The 25,501-nt window shown below is 44.8% G+C and overlaps 1 protein-coding gene across 17 annotated transcripts in view; it reads left to right on the top strand.

The window, feature by feature from the left end:
- Window positions 1–25,501, top strand: part of PTK2 (protein tyrosine kinase 2) — a 259,759-nt gene that overhangs the window by 201,612 nt on the left and 32,646 nt on the right. For 15 of the 17 annotated variants that reach the window (XM_039334574.1, XM_039334565.1, XM_039334563.1 and 12 more), the window contains 2 exons: window positions 10,950–11,036; window positions 20,017–20,154. In XM_039334574.1, the coding sequence (XP_039190508.1) occupies window positions 10,950–11,036; window positions 20,017–20,154 (225 nt within the window). The remainder of the gene's footprint in view (window positions 1–10,949; window positions 11,037–20,016; window positions 20,155–25,501) is intronic. The other 2 variants (XM_039334576.1, XM_039334577.1) reach the window with 1 other exon arrangement.

Here is a 25,501-nt window from a genome sequence, read left to right as displayed (position 1 = left end):
CTCCTGCCAGGGAACTTGTCATTCAATTGTCTTGCCTTAGATAAAGCATTTGCTTTTTGGTCTTATTTGTCATCTTACCAGTGACCGATTAAGAGAGACTTCTTGTCGTCCAGAAGCTTAAGTTGATGGCATCCGAGGGAAACATTTTCAAAATTACTGTATTTTCCGGTGTAAAAGACGACTTTCTAAACCATGAAAATCTTCTCAAAAGTCGGGGGTCGTCTTCTACGCCGAGTCGTCTTATACGCCGAGTCGTCTTATACGCCGGAAAATACCCGTATTTTCCGCTGTATAAGACGACTTTCTAAACCAGTGGTTCTCAACCTGTGGGTCGGGACCCCATTTGGGGTCGAACGACCATTTCACGGGGGTCGCCAAACAACGCAGTCCGCCATTTTTCCCCCTTTTCCTTAGCTGTGCTACTCCCTTTTATTCTATTGGCTTTTGAAAGCCAATAGAATAGACGCTCTTGAATAGAGTCTAATTCTATTGGCTTTCAAAAGTCAATAGGAATTGTCCAGGTTGTCTCTGCCCTGCTGAGCCCGCCAAAAGTCCCATTCTGCAAACGGTGCTGCACCAGTTGAGTAGTCCTCGACTTACGACCGGTTGAGTAGTCCTCGACTTATGACCGGTTGGGGGGTCACGGCATTAAAAAGGTTGAGAACCATTGTTCTAAACCATTAAAATCTTCTCAAAAGTCAGGGCTTGTCTTATACGCTGAGTCATCTTATACGCCGGAAAATACCCGTATTTTCTGGCGTATAAGACGACTTTCTAAACCATGAAAATCTTCTCAAACGTCGGGGGTCGTCTTATACGCCGAGTCGTCTTATACGCTGGAAAATACGGTAGTTTCTTCCTTTCTGCTTTTATGTTGGGAGAAATCCTCCTGTGAAGAATGAGATTGTTTGCTGAAGTTTTGTTTACATCTGCTTTTGTTTTGTCAGCTTGCCTTTTGAGAGTGGAAAGCCCTTGGCGTAGTTGCTCATGGCTAATTTGTGTCGCGTTTCTTATCTGGACGTGTATTTGTCTGGCCACTTCTAACGTGGGTCATGAGAAACGGTGTGTCATACGTTTGCCAGGCAAATATGAGTCCATGTGGAATCGCAGGAATTCATTTCTCATTCTTTACGTAATAGAGAATGCCAGATAAAATCCGGAGCAGAGATATGGGATAGGAGAGGATAAGACAGGATAAGAACTGGGAGGAGAGGACGCAAGACTGACGGCATGGGAACCGGAGTACAAGCAAGTCAAAAATAGCCGGCTTTCTGACAGAAAATTTTTCAGTTGGAATGTCATGTTTCTCCCAGTCTGATTGACACTTGGAAAAGTTTTTTTCCTACTCTGAGTATGGTGAAAATTGTATTCCTTTCTGCACATAATTTTTTGAGAAAGACTTATATCCCCATTCGACATACGTATGTAAATTATATATGTGTGTGTGTTTTCTGAGGTTTTCACGGGTGTTTGTATGTAGGTCTTTGGTTATTCGGGTTTTCTCCCACGTAAAATTGGAAGTGTCTTGGCGACGTTTCAACGAAGTCTCATTCGTCATCTTCAGGCTGGTGTTTTCAGCTTCGTGCTTCTAGGAGCAATGTTTGTTCTACATACAAACACCCGCGAAAACCTCAGAAAACATACATACATACATACATACATACATACATACATACATACATACATATATATCCAAATTTCTTTTTCTGACAAAGAATTAAAGAATTAAATTGGGAGACTAAGATGGCCATTTCGAGCTCATTCTGCTCTCGTCAGTTAATCACATTCTGCTCTCGTCAGTTAGCCACACACACACATATATATATATATATATATTATAATTTTACAGTATTTACAATTATAGTTTCATTTCATATATAAATATTTTATTAATTTTCTATTTTTACAAGCAAGTGCTTAATAAACAACGTGTTGAATGGGTCCACTAGTAATTCTGTGATACATATAAGTTTCTCCAAGCTAAATCCAATATTACACCATCCAATACGTCCTCTCTTCTTCCGGTAATAAACATTTTACCACGTTAAGCAATTGCGATTCTTATTGTTGTTAATAGATGTACAACTGAATATCAGCATTTGTTACAGTTTTCTAATAGTATCAATGATATCAGTTTAAAACATCTTTTCTAACCAAAACATATCTTAATTGCCATTTGCACTCAATATCCATTTAATCAGTCAGTATCCTATTTTCGCTTCTTTTTTTTCAGTTTTAATTTACCATCCATATTCAAAATATCCCAATCATTTTTTTAGTTTCAAAACAAGTTATTATTTAGGTAACCAAAAGCTTCCCTTATTTAAACTTCTTTCATTCCATTCTTAATTAGCTCCCTTGATCTTCACCAGGATTTACTTGAGAAATAAAAGTTTATTATAGGTGAAGAATAGGCTTTGGTTGAGAGTCGTTGAAATATTACTAAGTGTAGGATATCTGTGATAAAAGTTGGACTGGCCACCTTCTGTAAAGACTCTTTTTGAATGCTTCCATTTGATCTCAACAGAAGTGATCCACGTTACCATCATCTTAATGCTTCATGCATAATCTTACTTGCACCAGAATACCGGGTGGGATGGGACTTTGTCCAAAGCTTCCCCAAGCAGGAGACCTTATAGCAGTGGTTCTCAACCTTTTTAATGCCGCGACCCCCAACCGGTCGTAAATCGAGGACTACTCAACCGGTCGTAAGTCGAGGACTACTCAACTGGTCGTAAGTCGAGGACTACTCAACTGGTGCAGCACTGTTTGCAGAATGGGACTTTTGGCGGGCTCAGCAGGGCAGAGACAGCCTGGACAATTCCTACTGGCTTTTGAAAGCCAATAGAATTAGACTCTATTCAAGAAAGTCTATTCTATTGGCTTTCAAAAGCCAATAGAATAAAAGGGAGTAGCACAGCTAAGGAAAAGGGGGAAAAAATGGCAGACTGCGGTGTTTGGCGACCCCCGTGAAATGGTCGTTCGACCCCAAATGGGGTCCCGACCCACAGGTTGAGAACCACTGCCTTATAGCATGCCTGGCTGAGGAATTCTGGGAGTTGAAGTCCACATGTCATAAAAGGGCCAAGTTTGAAGACCCCTGCCTTGTAGCATTCTGGCCAAAGGGCTGTCCAGTGTCTTTTGAAAAACCTCCAGTGATGGAGTACCCACAACTCCTGGAGATCAGCCGTTCCACTGATTGATTGTTCTCATCGTCAGGAAGTTTCTCCTTAATTCTAGATTGGATCCCTGATAAGCTTCCATCCGTTCCTTCTTGTCCTGCTCTCAGGTGTTCTGGAGAATAAATCAAACCCCTCTTCTCTGTGATGACCCCTCAGATATTGGAACACTGCCATCATGTCAACCCTAGTCCTTCTTTTCACTAGACTAGGCCTATCCAGTTCCTGCAACTATTCGTTGCATGTTTTAACCTCCAGCCCCCTAATCAACTTGGTTGCTTCTCTTTGCACTCTCTCTCTAGAGCAGTGGTTCTCAACCTGTGGGTCGAGACCCCATTTGGGGTCGAACGACCATTTCACGGGGGTCACCAAACAACGCAGTCCGCCATTTTTTTCCCCCTTTTCCTTAGCTGTGCTACTCCCTTTTATTCTATTGGCTTTTGAAAGCCAATAGAATAGACTCTCTTGAATAGAGTCTAATTCTATTGGCTTTCAAAAGCCAATAGGAATTGTCCAGGCTGTCTCTGCCCTGCCTAGCCCGCCAAAAGTCCCATTCTGCAAACGGTGCTGCACCAGCTGAGTAGTCCTCGACTTACGACCAGTTGAGTAGTCCTTGACTTACGACCGGTTGGGGGTTGCAACATTAAAAAGGTTGAGAACCACTGCTCTAGAGTCTCAACGTGTTTTGTATATTGTGAGGACCAAAACTAGGTGCAGTACTCCAAGGGTGGCCTTACCAAGGCATTGTAAAGTGGTATTAACACTTCACATGATCTTAATCCCTCTGTTGGTGCAGCCTTGCACTGGGTTGGCTTTTTTGGCAGCTGCAGCACACGGCGGGCTCATGCTTAAAAGGTTGCACACTAGGTTCTTAGATCCCTCTCACAGTTATTGCTGTTGAACCGGGTGCCACCTCTTCCATACCTGTGCATCTGGGGGGGTGAGCAAATGCCAATCTCGTGAACACAGGGACATTGCTACCGTCATAAATACGAGGTTTGGTTGTAAAGTTTTCAGCACTGTCGTAACTTCAGATGGTTGCTAAATAGGGCAGTTGTTAAGCAAGGACTACCTTTATTCAGCATGCTATATGGTCTTCAGTTCAGCCACTGGCATCTGAATAGAAAAGAATAGAATAGAATAGAATAGAATAGAATAGAATAGAATAGAATAGAATAGAATAGAATAGAATAGAATAGAATAGAACTCTTTATTGAGAGTCTCAGACAAGTGACTATCCAGTTCTGGGGTAGGCAACCTTGGCTCTTTTATGACTTGTGGACTTCAACTCCCAGAATTCCTGAGCCCGCATGGCTCAAGCTTGGAAACCTCTCCCTTTCCCCTCAGCGTGGCTGGCTCAGGAATTCTGGGAGTTGAAGTCCACGAGTCATAAAAAAGCCAAGGTTGCCTACCCCTGGCCTACTCTCTTCTTAAAAACCTCCACTGATGGAACGCCCACGATTTCTGGAGGCATCTTCTGTTCCACTGGTTGATTGTCCTCACTGTCAGGAAGTTTCTCCTTAATTCCAGGTTCTTCTCTCCTTGATCAGTTTCCAACCATTGTTTCTCGTCCTGCCCTCTGGCGCTCTGGTGAACAACCTGGCCTCCTTTAGTCCAAAGGGTTTTTAAAAGCTTGTGAGAAAAATGTTGTGTTAACTCCTGTGTATCTGTTGGTCAGACTGCATTCATACCATAGTTAAGACAGGCTAATTTAACCTCCATATGAATATTAAAATTGGAGCTTTTGTCTTGGAGGGCCGGGATGTGTGACACCTCCTCGCTCCTCAAGGGTTCTTGAATTATTTGAAAATAATTGAATCAACATCGAGGAAGCTGTAACTAAATTCTTCTGCAATTTTTCTTTTTTTGGGGGGGGGGTCTAATCTGATATTAACAAAATACCGTCTTCCTTCCAGGATAAAAGTAGGTTATGCATTGAAAGGAATGAAATCTTATTCCTGGCTATCTTTGCTATCAATATCAATTTACTTTGGCTGCTTTGGAAAAAAACAACAACTGGCTTGCATTCTTCATTTAGAAAAGCAAATAAATGGTGCTAATTATCACAGCAGGTTGCCGTGTCTATCAGGCAGCATTGTTGAAAGGAATTGCGTATTAAATTCTTCGAAATAATCAGAGCCGATTTAGTCATTTTCTCGAGCATAATTACAGCTTCTCAGGAAAAGAACATTACCAAATCCTTTGAAAGCTCTGATTAATGAGCAGTGAGACTTAATTAGCACACAGCAGCTTGCAGTCTTTTGGGGGGGGGGGCTGTTTTTTGTTTTCTTTTTCCTTGAGATTAAGATGAAAAGAAAAAGAGTCTTCTAAAGATAATTTATCCCTTCTGCTTTGGATTTCGGAGGACAATTTCAGCTGCTCTGAAACTTCCCAGTACAGTTTATTATGCCAAGCCAATGGAAAAGCAGATGCTGAATTCAGAGATGAAACATTCCTTATCTGTTGCTTCCTGATTTTTGTTGTTGTTGTTAGTCGCGAAGTCATGTCCGACCCATCGCGACCCCATGGACAACGTTCCTCCAGGCCTTTCTGTCCTCTACCATCTTCTGGAGTCCCTTTAAGCTCACGCCTACTGCTTCAGTGACTCCAGCCAGCCACCTCATTCTCTGTCGTCCCCTTCTTCTATTGCCCTCCGTCTTCCCCAGCATTAGGCCCTTCTCCAGTGAGTCCTTCTCATTAGGTGGCCAAAGTTCTTGAGTTTCAACTTCAGGATGAAACAATACAAATGTGACGCCAGAAAGGACAACAGTGACAAGACTAAGTGAATACAGATGTTGTTGTTAGTTGCAAAGTTGTGTCCAACCCATTACGACCCCATGGACAATGTTCCTCCAGGCCTTCCTGTCCTCTACCATCTTCTGGAGTCCCTTTAAGCTCACGCCTACTGCTTCAGTGACTCCATCCAGCCACCTCATTCTCTGTCGTCCCCTTCTTCTATTGCCCTCCGTCTTCCCCAGCATTAGGCCCTTCTCCAGTGAGTCCTTCTCATTAGGTGGCCAAAGTTCTTGAGTTTCAACTTCAGGATGAAACAATACAAATGTGACGCCAGAAAGGACAACAGTGACAAGACTAAGTGAATACAGATGTTGTTGTTAGTTGCAAAGTTGTGTCCAACCCATTACGACCCCATGGACAATGTTCCTCCAGGCCTTCCTGTCCTCTACCATCTTCTGGAGTCCCTTTAAGCTCACGCCTACTGCTTCAGTGACTCCATCCAGCCACCTCATTCTCTGTCGTCCCCTTCTTCTATTGCCCTCCGTCTTCCCCAGCATTAGGCCCTTCTCCAGTGAGTCCTTCTCATTAGGTGGCCAAAGTTCTAGAGTTTCAACTTCAGGATGAAACAATACAAATGTGACGCCAGAAAGGACAACAGTGACAAGACTAAGTGAATACAGATGTTGTTGTTAGTTGCAAAGTTGTGTCCAACCCATTACGACCCCATGGACAATGTTCCTCCAGGCCTTCCTGTCCTCTACCATCTTCTGGAGTCCCTTTAAGCTCACGCCTACTGCTTCAGTGACTCCATCCAGCCACCTCATTCTCTGTCGTCCCATTCTTCTATTGCCCTCCGTCTTCCCCAGCATTAGGCCCTTCTCCAGTGAGTCCTTCTCATTAGGTGGCCAAAGTTCTTGAGTTTCAACTTCAGGATGAAACAATACAAATGTGACGCCAGAAAGGACAACAGTGACAAGACTAAGTGAATACAGATGTTATTGTTAGTTGCAAAGTTGTGTCCAACCCATTACGACCCCATGGACAATGTTCCTCCAGGCCTTCCTGTCCTCTACCATCTTCTGGAGTCCCTTTAAGCTCACGCCTACTGCTTCAGTGACTCCATCCAGCCACCTCATTCTCTGTCGTCCCCTTCTTCTATTGCCCTCCGTCTTCCCCAGCATTAGGCCCTTCTCCAGTGAGTCCTTCTCATTAGGTGGCCAAAGTTCTTGAGTTTCAACTTCAGGATGAAACAATACAAATGTGACGCCAGAAAGGACAACAGTGACAAGACTAAGTGAATACAGATGTTGTTGTTAGTTGCAAAGTCGTGTCCAACCCATTACGACCCCATGGACAACGTTCCTCCAGGCCTTCCTGTCCTCTACCATCTTCTGGAGTCCCTTTAAGCTCACGCCTACTGCTTCAGTGACTCTATCCAGCCACCTCATTCTCTGTCGTCCCCTTCTTCTCTTGCCCTCCATCTTTCCCAGCATCAGGCTCTTCTCCAGTGAGTCCTTCCTTCTCATTAGGTGTCTCTTCTTTGTTAAATATAACTATTCGGTTTTTTTTTTACCTAGATCGTATTTATAGCGTGTGGTTTTTTTCCCAATTTATGGCTAAGCCTTCTACATGTAGTAAAACTTCATACATATTGGTCCAATGTTCAGTATATCAAATTATAGGGAGCGAATTGGCCCACAGATCCATAGTAGGCTTAAAATATTGGCATTCCGAAACCAAGTTTTGATTATAGTTGAGTAGCACCACTCATAAATGAAGACCGACTGTTCTCCTACTTCAGTGATGGCGAACCTTTTAGAGACCGAGTGCCCAAACTGCAACCCAAAACCCACTTATTTATCGCCGGGTGCCAGGTGGGTGTGACCCACTGGGTGGGCATGGCTGTGGTCATTGCAAACTGGGTGGGTGTGGCCAAGGTTGGCGTGGTCACCTTGATGTTGCTCGTGGGGAGGGATGCCTGTGGAGGCCAGGCAGGGTTGGGGGAGATCCAGGGGGTCTCTGGCAGGTGGGGTGGTGGGCAGGAGGCTCGTCCTGTGAGGTGAGCTGGGCAAAGCGAGGCAGGGTGGGGGTGCCATTGTCGCAGGGCAAGGCGAGGCACGGGCCAGGGCGGCTGCTGCCTGACACCATTGGCCCCTGCATACAGAAGCCAGCGAGTGCATGGGGGCCAACAGTGTCCGTCAGCAGCCACAGCCTGCTGGTCCCTCGACCGGAGCACTCTGGGGCTCCGCAGCCCACCGCCAGCAGTTCAGAGAAGCCACCTCTGATCTGGACAGCCGGCCGACAACTGAGGAGGTGATGCAGTGGGTCATGCCTGGGAAAAGGAGAGCACGTGAGGCTAGGAGGAATGGGATGGGGGGGGGAGAGAAATCAGCCATGCTGGGATGCATCTAGCCACGTGGGACTTTGGCGAGTTAGTGGAAGGCTGGTTGAAGAGGGAGGGTTACAATCTCTGGGGCATGGCACACGTGCCCAAAGAGAGGGGTCTGAGTGCCGCCTCTGGCATACGTGCCATAGGTTCGCCACCACTGTCCTACTTATCTTAATTTGGGGACACAACATTGCTTAACAACAAAGTTATGTCCGTGCTGAACAAAGGGGACTTAACTCTTAGTCTCCCAAAGGTATGGATGGACACGCGATCAAAATTGGCACACTTGACGGCCCGCCCACATTTCTGATCCCAGGACTGTTTCAACTCCACTTGTCTATCTTCCCACCGCCTATCCCCTTTTTTGGTCACCCTGCGTAGTGGTGCTGGGTCTGAAGTAGAAGATCCCAGAAGCTTTCTGAAGGCTTTCCAAAGTGTTGTGAGAACAGGCCGCACAATTTGGAGATTGGTGGGGTTGGCCTTCTTGCGAGGTTTCAGAAGGCACCAGAAGCCTTCTGAAGCATCACGACATTGGCACGGGCTATTGAGAGTAGAGGTCCCCAACCTTTTGGGCACCAGGGACCGGTTCCGTGGAGTGAGGTTTTTCTGCGGACCGGAGGGGGCATGGTTTTGTGTGCTGCCTGTATCTCGCGGATGGGGCTTTGCTTGTTTGTGCGGACCGGTTGCTAACATGCCGCGGCCTGGTACCGGGGTTGGGGACCCCTGATTTAGAGAATGGCACAAGCAGCCTTGTGAAGAAGGCCTGGCATGAGCAGGAGCTGCCTCGCATAGGGCCAGGTTGGGCGCACCTGGTCAGCAGCGGGAGAAAGGCAGCGAAGATCAGCTGGATGCGGCAGGGCCTGCAGAGCGCAGGGTGGCAGGGTGGCAGGACCTGCTCCGTGGTGTTGAAATGGCTGTTTGCTTTCACAGGGAGGGAGGATGCACTTCTTGGCGGCGATGCTGAGGCTTAAGTAGAGGCCTGGGTGGGGGCAGTGCCAGCTGACCGCTGAAGGCCCCAGGCCTCTCCTTCAGCTTCAGTGCCACCGCTTCCGAGGAGCGCTGGTTGTGCAGGTAGCCAAAATGGCAGATAAGGGGCAGGGAGGGGGGAAATGGGGGAGGAAGTGCAGAGGAAGGAGCCCCTTACCTTACCAAGACTTGGGGCTGAGAAGGACCAAGTCAGGAGTGGTTGGGATTGGGGTGGGTCCTCACTTAATGACCAGGGGGTGTCATGGTTCCGACAGATGAAACTCTTCAAAGAACTTTGAGGCATTGTTGACCTTAAAGAGTCTTTATTTGGGAAGCATGGCATCGGCACTAACACAGTCGAAGCCAAAAACTGGATTCCCCTCCCCTGAGCACTTAGTATCAAAGCACAATTCCCTCCTCTAATTAACTGTCATAAATCACATTCCCCAATTAGCTTGAAATGCAGGCTTTCCCTCCAGTTCTCCAGCCCGCCAATTTTTACCATCTCTTATTTCATTAACTTTGGTTCTCACACCAAGTACGGTATTGTTATGTCTATCTGAACTCTCATGCACGTTCCTCTCCCCCCCCCCCAGCATCATCTAACTCTAAAAGGAAAATATAAGAAGAAAATGGTTTTAAGGTTTTGAAGAAGAGACTGGACGGCCACTTGCCTGAAGTGGTATAGGGTCTCCTGCTTGTGCAAGAGGTTGGGCTAGAACAAGGTTTTTCAACCAGTGGTACGGGTACCACCTGTGGTACATTGGCACCTGGCAGGTGGTATGCAACCATCCTAGAAAAATGGTAGCAGGGGAAGGGAATGAGCTGAACCAGCACTGCACAAGCCTGAGTGAGAGATGGCTGGAGCTGCAGGGCTGTCAGGGCTCAGCGGAAGCGCCAGGATCAGCGCCAGGCTCCAGCTGGAGCTCGGCGCTGATCCTGGTGATTCTGCTGAGCCCAGAAGAAGCGCCGATCAGCTGGAATGTTGCAGCCTCTCCAGGCTCTTGTGATTTACATTCAGATGCTTGGCAACCGATTCATATTTATGACGGTCACAGTGTCCCAGGGTCATGTGAAGTGACCAAAACCTGCTGCAACCACCCAGCAGACGGGAGGAATAAAAACCAAACAGCTCCTACCCCACCCCCGCTGCCAATCCTCAACAGAAATGCTCACAACAATGAAAACCTCGGACAGGAGGAAGAGCGCCGCCGGGCGGGCAGGCAGGTGTCTTGCTCGGCACTTTTTTCAGTGCCATTGTAACTTCAAACAGTCACTAAGCGAACTATTGTAAGTCAAGGACTACCTGTACTTTATCACTTTTTTCTTTTTTTCCTTTTTTTTTGTAATCAAGTTTTTGACACCTTGCTAGGCGACTGGTGGTACTCGGATGTTGCCATATCCTAAAAGTGGTACAACGGGTGAAAAGGTTGAAAAGTCCTGGACTAGATGACCTCCAAGGTCCCTTCCAACTCTCTTATTCTATATTCTACTTTCTACTTCCGGCTTCCATAGTAAAAGTTCTTGTGCCTTCCGTAAGTTGTAATATCCGGAAGACAGTTGCCTGGTACAAATTGAGATGAGGAATGTAAAACTAAGTAGGCCGTTCTTTTTTAAAATGTCCCGCTTCGGAAGAAGATGGTATATTGCTGATTTCTTAAATTTCTTTCTTTTTCTAGCCCAGCAGACCCGGTTACCCCAGTCCAAGATCAAGTGAAGGATTTTATCCCAGTCCACAGCACATGATACAACCCAATCACTACCAGGTAAAACAACACAGCCTCTCTTCCATCACTTTAATACTTTACAGTCCAAAGTGTTTGTAGGAGGAAAGAACAATATTATTTATGTTCAGGGGCTTGGGTTTTTTTTGGTTTATTAACTAGATTTAAAGATACATGATTCATATGATTAAGGGAGCAGCCAATTCAAGTGTGAACTATGAGTAATTATGATGTATTTCCCAGAGAATTTAAAGTACGCCTTCCTTTGGGCTGAGGGCAGAAAAAAAACCCCACATTTAATTAATATTACATTCAATTGATAGGATTTTTTTTTCTATTACGCATTTCAAAAATTTTGTTACTCTTTCACACTGAAAGTTAGAATTTGGCTAAAGCTTGTAGAGATCTCGTGAGACTCACCCAAGGCTTTTGAGGACCATTTGTAGTCCTGGGTCCTTTAAGAATCATTTGGGGATAAACGGGATTAAAAAGGAAGCACTGTGAAGGGACGTTGAAGGAGCAGGTATTGCCTTGAAAAAGGCAAGCCCCCCCCCCATTATAACAGTCTTCCAAATTTTGATCTCACAACTGTAGGGATACTGCAACAGTTATATGTCAGGACCAGTCATAAGTCATTTTTTCTCGTGCTGTTGCAACTTTGAACAGTTGCTAAACGAAGGGTTGTAAGTTGAGAACTACCCGTCCATAAGTAGAGGTCCAGGTTGAGGGACGTGAAACGAGGGATTTAAATACCCCTGCTTCATCCAGAGAATTTGCCGTTCCCCCTCTTTGATCGTGCGCTAAGTTGCAAAGGTCACACAGACTTTGAAAGTAAGCAGGTTAAAGAAACAATGGTGACATGGGCAATAGATCTAGGATATAATATAAATATGGATCAATGGCAGCAAGTATGGGAGCGAAATAACAAAATCACAGTGGCGACATCACATAAAGAAAACCTGTATAAGATGGTTTACAGATGGCATCTCCCTCCGGCCAGATTAGCCAAAATGTATAACGGATATTCATCTATATGTGTTGGAAATGTAAAAAAAGAAAAGGGCACCTTTTTTCATATATGGTGGACATGTAGAGAAGCACAGGTGTACTGGCGTATGGTCTGGGACTGGGCAATAGAAATGACTAGGCAAAACATTCAATACAAACCTGAGACACTACTATTAGGAATACTAGAGAAAAATGTAAATAAAGAGGACACATATTTAATTATCCATGTGGTCACAGCAGCAAGGATACTGTGGAAAGCAATGGAAGGGCCGAGTGGGGAAGCACTAATAAAGAAAACTATGTATTGCGCAGAACTAGATAGGATAACTAAAAGATTAAAAAATCAGGAAGAAACAGAATTTTATCGAATATGGAATAAATTTTATAGATGGAGGGGAAAAAATGGAGGTCACAGTAAAGAGATAAACTGAGATAGAGACTAGAAATGTATAGTTGTATATAGGTATATTATATGTAATTAATGTACAATATGAACTGAGATGTCAGTCAAAGACGATTTACCATGTTCAGTGTTTTTAATCCTTTTTTTTTCTTTGTACTTAATAATTTTTTTTAAAAAAGTACCTTATGTACCTTTCAGACTTTTAGAAAGACTTGTTTTCCTTTTTTTTTTTTGGTAGGGGGTATTATCTGAGGATTTCCTCACAGAATTGTTGCGTGCCGGCATGCAAGTCTTGTAACATGCTGAAAGCGTGCCTGTACATTATAAAAGCAGCCTTTCGTTTTACAATACTCTCGATTCCTATTAGAAGAAACGGTAGAACGTTCTCCAGCGAGTTGGAAAGCGCTGTTTACTAGCTTTCTGTTCCACATTTGTACACTTTTCAGAATATATTCTGGGAGTTGAAGTTCACAGGTCAGCAAGTTGCCATGGTTAGATACCACTGACTTACAGTAGATCAGTTAACATTAATAGATCTAAGTCAGTGGTGTCCAACTGTGGCAACTTTTAAGACCTGTGGACCTCAACTCCCAGAATTCCCCAGCACGGCTGGCTGGTGGGCTGAGAAATTCTGGGAGTTGAAGTCCGTAGGTCTTAAAAGTTGCCAAAGTTGGACACCACTGACTTAGGTCAATTAAGGTTAAGATTGCCAAATTTGGAATACCCCTGATCTACGCGAACAACCATGTGCTTGTATATCATCTGCGTATCGAAAGTTCTATTACCATAAGATCATGGGGTGAAAGGTCAGGAGCTCTTCAGGAATTCAGGACTACCACGACAGCCGTGGGATTGTCCCTGGTCACAATGGGTTGAATTCATATGGAAAGGTGTAGAGGGGATCTCGGTTTTATCTCAGTAAATATGAGTCTCTCCTCTTCCTAGGGCAGGGGCAGGCAACCTTGGCTCTTTCATGACTCGTGGACTTCAACTCCCAGAATTCCTGAGCCAGCCATGCTGAGGGGAAAGGGATAGGTTTCCAAGCTGAGCCATGCCGGCTCAGGAATTCTGGGAGTTGAAGTCCACGAGTCATAAAAGGGCCATTGTTCCCCCCATGCTGGCCCAGGAATTCTGGGAGTTGAAGTCCTCGAGTCATGAAGGGGCCAAAATTTCCTTCATGCTGGCTCAGGAATTCTGGGAGTTGAAGTCCACGAGTCATAAAAGGGCCTGGCTCAGGAATTCTGGGAGTTGAAGTCCTCGAGTCATGAAGGGGCCAAAATTTCCTTCATGCTGGCTCAGGAATTCTGGGAGTTGAAGTCCACGAGTCATAAAAGGGCCAAGGTTGCCTACCCCTGACCTAGATGATAGACAGACAGATAGATAGATAGATAGATAGATAGATAGATAGATAGATAGATAGATAGATAGATAGATAGATAGATAGATAGACGTAGATCAGGGGCAGGCAACCTTGGCTCTTTCATGACTCGTGGACTTCAACTCCCAGAATTCCTGAGCCAGCCATGCTGAGGGGAAAGGGACAGGTTTCCAAGCTGAGCCATGCCGGCTCAGGAATTCTGGGAGTTGAAGTCCACGAGTCATAAAAGGGCCATTGTTCCCCCCATGCTGGCCCAGGAATTCTGGGAGTTGAAGTCCTCGAGTCATGAAGGGGCCAAAATTTCCTTCATGCTGGCCCAGGAATTCTGGGAGTTGAAGTCCTCGAGTCATGAAGGGGCCAAAATTTCCTTCATGCTGGCTCAGGAATTCTGGGAGTTGAAGTCCACGAGTCATAAAAGGGCCAAGGTTGCCTACCCCTGACCTAGATGATAGACAGACAGATAGATAGATAGATAGATAGATAGATAGATAGATAGATAGATAGATAGATAGATAGATAGATAGATAGATAGACGTAGATCAGGGGCAGGCAACCTTGGCTCTTTCATGACTCGTGGACTTCAACTCCCAGAATTCCTGAGCCAGCCATGCTGAGGGGAAAGGGACAGGTTTCCAAGCTGAGCCATGCCGGCTCAGGAATTCTGGGAGTTGAAGTCCACGAGTCATAAAAGGGCCATTGTTCCCCCCATGCTGGCCCAGGAATTCTGGGAGTTGAAGTCCTCGAGTCATGAAGGGGCCAAAATTTCCTTCATGCTGGCCCAGGAATTCTGGGAGTTGAAGTCCTCGAGTCATGAAGGGGCCAAAATTTCCTTCATGCTGGCTCAGGAATTCTGGGAGTTGAAGTCCACGAGTCATAAAAGGGCCAAGGTTGCCTACCCCTGACCTAGATGATAGACAGACAGATGATAGATAGATAGATAGATAGATAGATAGATAGATAGATAGATAGATAGATAGATAGATAGATAGACGTAGATCAGGGGCAGGCAACCTTGGCTCTTTTATGACTCGTGGACTTCAACTCCCAGAATTCCTGAGCCAGCCATGCTGAGGGGAAAGGGATAGGTTTCCAAGCTGAGCCATGCCGGCTCAGGAATTCTGGGAGTTGAAGTCCACGAGTCATAAAAGGGCCATTGTTCCCCCCATGCTGGCCCAGGAATTCTGGGAGTTGAAGTCCTCGAGTCATGAAGGGGCCAAAATTTCCTTCATGCTGGCTCAGGAATTCTGGGAGTTGAAGTCCACGAGTCATAAAAGGGCCAAGGTTGCCTACCCCTGACCTAGATGATAGACAGACAGATGATAGATAGACAGACAGATGATAGATAGATAGATAGATAGATAGATAGATAGATAGATAGATAGATAGATAGATAGATAGATAGATAGATAGATAGATAGACGTAGATCAGGGGCAGGCAACCTTGGCTCTTTCATGACTCGTGGACTTCAACTCCCAGAATTCCTGAGCCAGCCATGCTGAGGGGAAAGGGACAGGTTTCCAAGCTGAGCCATGCCGGCTCAGGAATTCTGGGAGTTGAAGTCCACGAGTCATAAAAGGGCCATTGTTCCCCCCATGCTGGCCCAGGAATTCTGGGAGTTGAAGTCCTCGAATCATGAAGGGGCCAAAATTTCCTTCATGCTGGCTCAGGAATTCTGGGAGTTGAAGTCCACGAGTCATAAAAGGGCCAAGGTTGCCTACCCCTGACCTAGATGATAGACAGACAGATGATAGATAGATAGATAGATAGATAGATAGATAGATAGATAGATAGATAGATAGATAGATAGATAGATAGACGTAGATCAGGGGCAGGCAACCTTGGCTCTTTTATGACTCGTGGACTTCAACTCTCAGAATTCCTAAGCCAGCGATGCTGGCTCAGGAATTCTGGGAGTTCAAGTCCACGAGTCATAAAAGAGTCAAGGTTGCCTACCCCTTCCCTATGGAGTTGATTGCTTGTGCCAATTTTTATAGGGAGTATACACCTGATTTAGTCAACCTAAGGCACTTGATGGTTTCTGAGGGGGCCTGGGGAAGTCCCCAAGGTTTTGATGGGCAGTTGTATTGAGGGTTTTGCCTCTTGGAACATGGCTGTCTTAGATAAGATGGAGTGTAGTGACAGAGAAGATACCCAGAACTTCAGTAGTGGAAGACAAAGAACTTTTCCAACTGACGTTGGGTAAATGTTCATGTTCAAGGCTATCTCAAGGCTATCTCACTAAATAATTGTCCTGTTAATGACCATTTGAAGTTACGATATGCTGAAAAAATACCTCTAGGACTTCTCATCCAAGAAGCTTCTTCAGTACAGGTTAGAAGAAGCTGAAAAAGCTTCATGGATGAGAAGTCAACACAGTGCTAGGCTGCATTAATCGAGGGATAGAATCAAGATCACGTGAAGTGTTAATACCACTTTATAATGCTTTGGTAAGGCCACACTTGGAATAATGCATCCAGTTTTGGTCATCACGATGTAAAAAAGATGTTGAAATTCTAGAAAGAGTACAGAGAAGAGCAACAAAGATTATTAGAGGTCTGGAGGCTAAAACATATAAAGAACGGTTGCTGGAATTGGGTGTGTCTAGCTTAATGAAGAGATGGACAAGGGGGGACATGATAGCAGAGTTCCACTATCTCAGGGACTGCCACAAAAAAGAGGGAGTCAAGCTATTCTCCAAAGCCCCCGAAGGCAGGACAAGAAGCAACAGATGGAAACTAATCAAGGAGAGAAGCAACCTAGAACTAAGGAGAAATTTCCTGACAGTTAGAACAATTAACCAGTGGAACAACCTGCCTCCAGAAGTGGGTGCTCCAACACTGGAAGTTTTTAAGAAGAGACTGGACAGCCATTTGACTAAAATGGTATAGGGTTTCCTGCCTCAGCAGGGGTTGGACTAGATGGCCTCCAAGGTCGCTTCCAACTTTTTATTATTATTATTACTGTATTATGGATCATCGCACAGTCAGCCAGATGTTCAGACTGGATTTGGCATTTTGTCTACCTATTGAGTCCTTACCCAGGACCTGGGATAGGCAGATGTGGATGTTTGATGGTATTACAGATATCGTCGCAGGATGGAAGCAGTTCCTAATAAGGCCGCCTTTTGCAATTGACTAATAGCGAATTTGTCAATGCCAATGGTGTTCAAGTGGTGCTCCAGTTGTTTTGGGATTGCACCCAAGGAGCCTATGACTATTGGTACTACCCTTGCTTGCTTTTGCCACAGTCTTTCTATTTCTATTTGTAGGTCTTTGTATTTTGTTATCTTCTCCAGTTCTTTCTCGTCTATTCTGCTGTCTCCAGGCACTGCCACGTCCACTATCCAGACTTTTTTGTCTTTCTTATCGACAATTGTTAAGTCTGGGGTGTTATGTTGCAGGTGCTTGTCTGTTTGAATTCTGAAGTCCCAGAGCAGTTTAATTTTATCTTTTTCTATGACTTTCTCTATTTTATGATCCCACCAGTTTTTGCTTACAGGCAAATGATATTTTTTGCAGATCTTCCAATGCACCATTGTTGCTACTTTGTCATGCCGCTGCTTGTAGTCAGTCTGTGCAATGCAATCTTCTTGCAACAGCTTACCAGGTGGTCCACTGTTTCTTCAGCTTCTTTGCATAGGCGGCACTTACTGTCTGTTGCTGTCTTCTCAATTTTGACTTTATATGCATTTGTCCTTAAGGCTTGGTCTTGTGCAGCCAGAATTAGTCCCTCGATCTCTTTCTTCAATTTTCCTGCTCTTAGGTGTTGCCCAGGTGTTGATTGCCTTTATGGTATTTCCTCCATTGAGTTTGGACTTTTAAGATCTTCTTCACTCTCTTGATGTATTCACCTCTAATCTTTTTCTTGACTTCAGTGTGCTTGATGTTGTCCGTTTGAAGGATACCCAAGTATTTGTAGTAATCTTCCTCATCCAGACTCTTAATGTTATTTTGTGGGGCATCTTGATTCCTTCAGTTTTCACTATTTTTCCTTGTTTGATAGTAAGTGTGGCACATTTATTATTATTATTATGGATCATCGCACAGTCAGCCAGATATTCAGGCTGGATTTGGCATTTTGTCTACCTATCAAGTCCTTACCCAGGACCTGGGATAGGCAGATGTGGATGTTTGATGGTATTACAGATATCGTCGCAGGATGGAAGCAGTTCCTAGTAAGGCCGCCTTTTGCAATTGACTAATAGCGAATTTATCAATGCCAATGGTATTCAAATGGTGCTCCAGTTGTTCTGGGATTGCACCCAAGGAGCCTATGACTATTGGTACTACCCTTGCTTGCTTTTGCCACAGTCTTTCTATTTTTATTTGTAGGTCTTTGTATTTTGTTATCTTCTCCAGTTCTTTCTCGTCTATTCTGCTGTCTCCAGGCACTGCCATGTCCACTATCCAGACTTTTTTGTCTTTCTTATCGACAATTGTTAAGTGTGGAGTGTTATGTTGCAGGTGCTTGTCTGTTGTTGTTGTTGTTATTATTGTTATTATTATTAAAGTGAAACGCTTTCAAGGAAAAAACAGGAAAGTCCAGTTGCCTTTTGGAAAAAGCACATTTAGGACGATCATGACCTGGTTGAGTGAGACTCTCTCTTTACGACTGGCTGTCAGATTTACTACTATTGTAGTATCCTTTCAGTCATTTAATTTCATTCGCAGCTGGCGTTCAACAAGCAAACTCAATGGCGATGTCTCATTTAACAACTGTGGTGATGTCATAAGCCTGGCATGTTCACACGTTTTACTTAATGACCACCTCTCTTGGCCACGGAGTCACCATTGTGGTTGTTGCGGGAGAACTACCTGTAAAAAGAGCAACATTTTAATATTTCACCACTCTTAACTGCAATTGGTTTTTTTGTTTGTTTGTTTAAGTGACTCAAACCATTTTAGGCAAGAATGGGCTAAACTAGCATTTGTTTGATGCTCTGTGAATCATACTCAGGGAGTATCAAGTGGAAAAAAGTCCCTAGGATCTTGTCTGAGTTGTAGGCTGTAGGCTGTAGGCTGAGTTGTGGGCTGTTTCTATGGAACTGACTGAGATTACATCACGTGAGGTCGGGTTAGGATGAGTTTGAGCTTGTTCAGATGAAGAGGGCTGGGTTTCTGATGATACTAGGCTTGTGAAAGCCTCTAGGCAGGTGACGGGAAGATGGATCACACAACATGGGAAATGCTTTCTTGAGTGAGAGGGTGACGCCTCCAGCCTTGGTGGATCTTGCTATGCCTCCTGTCAAGAAATCAACGTGACCCAGTTGACTTGAAGCATTTATAACCTAGTCTTCAGCCTTCTTTTTTTGTTGAGAAGGTGGTAAGTCTTGCAATGACAGCTGGCCAGAAGGAAGTGGATGACCTTGACTCTTTTTTAGGCTGGTTTCAAGGGCAGTTAAACTACATGGAGTATACTTGTGGGTGGCTTTCAGTGGGAGGGACACTTTCATGGTACTGCTTCAGCTCTCAGTGGCTTTTGAGGTCAATGACCAAGATACCTTTATGGGCCAGCACTAGGGGTTGGGAATGGAAGGGACCCTTCTGCAGCAGTTATCCCAACTTAATGGGATAGTTCCAGTCTGTAGCGCTGGTGGAGAGAGATTGAATCCAATGGCCGTCCATCATGCGGTCCCTCATGGTTCGGTGCTCTCTCCATTCCAGTTTAACAATGACATGAAACTGCTGGGTGATGTTATCTTTAGGAGGTTAGGCACCATCCATTTGCTATCCAGTTGAATCCCAAGTTGAACAGCTGATGCAACTGAGTTGCTGTTGAAATGCTTGGGAAGGCTGTCAGGGTCTGGCTAGGATAGGATTTATTCCGGCAAGTAGTTATGAGGTCAGAGGCCATCTGACTGTAGGGATATGCTGTCTCCAGTCTTGCTCTACACCAGGGGTCTTCAAACTTGGCCCTTTTACGACTTGTGGACTTCAACTCTCAGAATTCCTCCGCCAGCATGAGTTGAAGTCCACAAGTCACAAAAGGGCCAAGTTTGAAGACCCCTGCTCTACATTGAGCTAGCTCATACTTTGGAGCTCCTCCTGGACTCGCAGCTCATACGTCACATTTTGATTGCAAGCAACAATGCCAATTATTTTTTCCCCCTCCCAATTACTTTTCCATATCTCTCCTGCCACTGCATTTATTTTATTTTAAATTCCTGCAGCACGGGAAGTTCTGGTGTAAGACTTCATAGTGTCCTGAAGCATTTCTCTGTATCTTTTGGTAGGTTTCAGGCTATCCCGGTCCCCATGGAATTCCATCCCTGGCAGGTAGCATTTATCCAGGACAAGCTTCTCTGTTGGATCAAACAGATTCCTGGAACCATCGGCCTCAAGACATATCCATGTGGCAACCCAACATGGAGGTAATTTCCATCCAGTTACTTCACAGACCTTCCCCCCCCCCTTTTTATTTGAAGTGTCTCTGTGCTGATGCACATATTATAGCACCAACAATAGCACTTAGACTTATATACCACTTCACAGTGCTTTACAGCCCTCTCTTAAACAGTTTACAGAGTCAGCATATTGTCCCCAACAATCTGGGACCCCATTTTACTGACCTCTGAAGGATAACAGACTGAGTCAACTTTGAGCTAGTGAGGATCGAACTACCAAATTGCAGGCAGCAAGCAGGCAGCAGAATTAGCCTGCAATACTGCATTTTAACTACTGCAGCCCCATGCCCATATTCCTTAATTATTATGGTGGAATTGAAAGGCAACCTAGATTTGTCAGTTAATCTTTCTGATAAATTTTAGATTGTCCGCTCATGGATATCTCCTGCGAACTCATGTGGACTGTCAAGTTAGCCCAGTGGTGGCGAACCTATGGCACGCGTGCCAGAGGCAGCACTCAGAGCCCTCTCTGTGGGCACGCACGTCGTCGCTCCAGTCCTAGGCCTTCAGCTGGGTTTTATAAAACCTTTTCGCTTTAGACCTCCGCCACCATGTGCAAAAAAAAAAAAAAAAGGTTCAATCAGTCAATTTCAACCTCGCGTGAAAAAAAAAAGATGTTGCAAAGTTGGAATTGATTGATTGAACTTTTTAGTCCCACCCAGTCTACTGTTTGTTTGTTTGTTTGTTTGTTTGTTTATTTATTTATTTATTTTATGAGACTTATATATCACTTTAAGTGCAAGCACTCTCTAAGCGGTATACACCAGTAAGCAATATATATATATATTTACATTGCCCCCAACAATCTGGGTCCTCATTTTACCTACCCCGGAAGGATGGAAGGCTGAGTCAACCTTGAGCCGGTGAGATTTGAACCACTGACCTACTGAACACAATCAGCTAAAGTGGCCTGCAGTACTGCCCTCTAACTGCTGGGCCACCTGTACCACTACAGCCATGCCCACTCAGTAGGCCACACCCACCCAATGGGCCACACCCACCTGGCACCCGACGATGCATAAGTGGGTTTTGAGTTGCAGTTTGGGCACTCGGCCTCTAAAAGGTTCGCCATCACTGAGTTAGCCCATACCAAAGAGTTATTTAGGAATAATTTAACAACGAATGGAACAGCTTGCCTTCCGAAGTTGTGGGTGCTTCATCACTGGAGCCTTTCAAGAAATGGTGCAAGGTCTTTGTCAGAAATGGTATAAGGTCTCCTGCTTGAGCAGGGGGGTTGGACTAAATGACCTCCAAGGTCCCTTCCAACACTGTTATTCCTGTTATTCCTGTGGTTCTTGATTCAGCCACTTAAAATTCTGAGACAGTCTTGAGATTTCATGACTTCCGTGGCAAGTGTGGGTATGTCGTTACTGATATTTATTGCCTTATTTGGCAGGCTGTAGCTTTAGTTCACTTCTTTGTGTTAGGTAGATTATTGTAATCTAGATGGGAGGAAATTTTTACAGTTCTGCTAGAATTGGCGTGGCTTACATCTTTTGCAGAAGTTCAATGAGACCAATGAAGTTGCTCAACTCCCAAAGGTTGGATGATCTGAATGGCTTTGTATTAGCACTTACGATGGACGTGTCTACTTGACATTCAAAGACCAGATCAATCCACTGCACAGGGCCAAAAAATGTTGAAGCTAAAATGATGTTGGTGGCAGTGAAATGGGTGGGATCCTGTTGATGGCAAATTTGGAAGTAGTGTGATTGAACAGAAGCTAGAGTTCACTAGAACAGGGGCCTTCCCACTTGGCAACTTTAAGACTTGTGGACTTCAACTCCCAGAATTCCCCAGCCAGCCAGGGCTGGCTGAGGAATTCTGGGAGTTGAAGTCCACAAGTCTTAAAGTTGCCAAATTGGAAGACCCCCTGCACTAGAAGCTTTACTGTAGCAGTGATGTAAGCATACAGGTTGGCAGAGGTGGCTAACGATGGCCCCTGTGGACTTCAGGGCTGGCTCAGGAATTCTGGGAGTTGAAGTCCACAGGTCATCAAGGAGGCCATCGTTGCCCATCCTTGCTCTGAAGGTACGGAGACAACACTTGGATAGATGAGATTTATCACAAGCGTGTTAGACCAGTGGTTCTCAACCTGTGGGTCCGGACCCCATTTGGGGTCGAACGACCATTTCACGGAGGTCGCCAAACAATGCAGTCCGCCATTTTTTTACCCTTTCCCTTAGCTGTGCTACTCCCTTTTATTCTATTGGCTTTTGAAAGCCAATAGAATAGACTCTCTTGAATAGCGTCTAATTCTATTGGCTTTCAAAAGCCAATAGGAGTTGTCCAGGTTGTCTCTGCCCTGCTGAGCCCGCCAAAAGTCCCATTCTGCAAACGGTGCTGCACCAGTTGAGTAGTCCTCGACTTACGACCGATTGAGTAGTCCTCGACTTACGACCGGTTGGGGGGTCGCGGCATTAAAAAGGTTGAGAACCACTGTGTTAGAGCTTTGCGTGGATTATGAAAGCAGGTGATGGATGGCTGATTGGGTAACCAGCAGCTTTGATTCCACCCTGTAACGGGCAATGATGAGGCTTTTGTTTAACTATCCCAGGGGTCTTCAAACTTGGCCCTTTTATAACTTGTGGACTTCAACTCCCAGAATTCCTCAGCCAGCGTGCCTGGCTGAGGAATTCTGGGAGTTGAAGTCCACAAGTCATCAAAGGGCCAAGTTGGAAAACCCCCTGAACTATCCTCCCTGTTGGATTGTCTCTGCATAGTTTCCAATGTATTTTGAAACTTCAGCTGTTCCGGAATGGCTCACTATATTATTGACTTGGAATCAGCCTGTGACTCTTGCGTCATAGCAATTTCTTCAGCTATTGGATCGTTCCTGGATGCAGTTGGTTATGCTTTGCAAAGCCTTGCAGAAATTGGGGTGAGGCCATGTCAAAACAATATTATCTCAAGCAGATTGACGTGGTTGTTACGGTCCTTTCCAGTTACCTGCCCCTGTGGCTGCCATCAAAGGAGACCAGTCTATCTCCATTTCTGGTTGTTTGCCAATAGAGTAGAACTTCATTCAGGCACTGATTGGCATTTAAACCAGGGGGTCTTCAAACTTGACAACTTTAAGACTTGTGGACTTCAAATCCCAGAATTCCTCAGCCAGCCAGGGCTGGCTGTTTGAAGACCTCTGGTTTAAACATATTTCTTGGGGACAAAACGTTTAGTCAGATGACTCTTATTACTTCTTTTTTTGTACTTTTTGCAAGTGTCAAAGTACAAAAAAAGAAACCCCAACCTTGCATTTAAATTTGGCTATCCCGTAACCCAGATCGTAAAACATAATTAAACCAGATAGGTTTTTTTAAAAAAAATAAATAAATCTGTATTTTATTGGTTTCTTCCTTGAATGCCATTTTTAGCAGAGAGCTATAATAAGGAAAATATTTGAAAGAAAAAGTATGACAGATGTTTCTCAAAATGTGAGTAGAGGGGCATCCATCTTAGCATACAGTTTTTGTATACCTTTCTGGCGTCGTCTTTTCTGCAGCGCAAAGACATGGGGAGCTTTGTGTGTTCATAGGCAGGTGAGGGAGAAAGAGAAAGTTCGCTGCTTCTACATTTTTCATCTGTTTCATCTCTAAATTCAGAATAGTTCCTTGTTGTCCCTAATTTGCTCCAGCCCATAGTCAACGCGTATCAGAACAAACAGGGGTCGTCACACTTGGCCCTTTTATGACTTGTGGACTTCAACTCCCAGAATTCCTCCGCCAGCGTGCCTGGCTGAGGAATTCTGGGAGTTGAAGTCCACAAGTCATTAAAAGGGCCAAGTTTGACGACCCCTGACTTAGAGACATGCGTGCTTCATAGAGGAATGACGGATCAGCAGAAAGCATTTGAAACCTTTGTTGATCGTCCATGTTTAATATGGGAATTCTTCCTTGCTGAGAAAGAAGGCTTGTTTGGCGTGCCACAAAATTTTCAGTAAAGTCAATAAGAGTGAGTGTGTGTGTGTGTGTGTGTGTGTGTGTGTGTGTGTGTGTCGGTGTGGCTTGGGTGGAGCAAACTTCACAACTTCATGACTTTGAGATACATTAAGGCTAGAGCTTTCAGCATTCAACATGCAGTTTTGGAAATCGTATTGTCAAGATATGAAGGGACGCCAGTCCTGGGAACATGGGATCGTAATGCCAAGCATTGTCTTAATTGCTACTTGAGTCACCTGTGGTTTTCCTGATACAAAGAAGTCCACTGTTAGATGAAATCTCCAAGCATTTGTTACCTTAAAAGTCTCTTTTTTTTTACTTGTGCCTCTCTCTGTGAAGCATATTTTCTGCCTGATGGGCCTTTTTCTGCTACCCAGACTTTTGTTTTAAATTCTTGGCATTAACAACTCTTCAAGTGAGTATTGAATTAGGTTAGATAAGTTTTGGTTTCGTGGCGGTGTTTGGTTTTACTCTGAAAAAAAGCTAGCACCGCTTTATACGGCACTGGTTAGGCCACACTTGGAATACCACGTCCAGTTTTGGTCGCCACAATACAAAAAGGATATTGAGACTCTAGAAAGAGTGCAGAGAAGAGCAATAAAGATGATTAGGGGACGGGAGGCTAAAACATACGAAGAACGGTTGTGGGAATTGGGTATGTCTAGTCCAGTGGTTCTCAACCTGTGGGTCGGGACCCCATTTGGGGTCGAACGACCATTTCACGGGGGTCGCCAAACAACGCAGTCCGCCATTTTTTCCCCTTTTCCTTAGCTGTGCTACTCCCTTTTATTCTATTGGCTTTTGAAAGCCAATAGAATAGACTCTCTTGAATAGAGTCTAATTCTATTGGCTTTCAAAAGCCAATAGGAATTGTCCAGGCTGTCTCTGCCCTGCTGAGCCCGCCAAAAGTCCCATTCTGCAAACGGTGCTGCACCAGTTGAGTAGTCCTCGACTTACGACCGGTTGAGTAGTCCTCGACTTACGACCGGTTGGGGGTCGCGGCATTAAAAAGGTTGAGAACCACTGGTCTAGTCTATTGAAGAGAAGGTCAATAGGGCCTCCAACCTTGTCAACTTTATGACTTGTGGACTTCAACTCCCAGAATTCCTCAGCCAGCCATGCTGGCTGAGGAATTCTGGAAGTTGAAGTCCACAAGTCGTAAAGTTGCCAAGGTTGAAGACCCCTGATCTAGGGGGTTTCATGATAGCAGTTTTCAAATATTTGAGGAATTGTCACAGAGAAGAGGAGGTTGACCTATTATCCAAAACATCTGAGGGCAGGAGAAGAAATAATAGATGGAAACTTATCAAGGAGATCCAACCAAGAATTAAGGGGAAATTTCTTCCCAGGGAGAACATAATTATCTGTGGAACAGCTTC

The sequence above is a fragment of the Crotalus tigris genome, unplaced genomic scaffold, assembly GCF_016545835.1.
Source record: "Crotalus tigris isolate CLP2741 ecotype Arizona unplaced genomic scaffold, ASM1654583v1 scf7180000017631.5181431, whole genome shotgun sequence".
Lineage (NCBI taxonomy): Eukaryota > Metazoa > Chordata > Lepidosauria > Squamata > Viperidae > Crotalus > Crotalus tigris.
The sequence above is the reverse complement of the archived record's forward strand: the minus strand, read 5'-3'. Positions and strand labels throughout refer to the sequence as shown.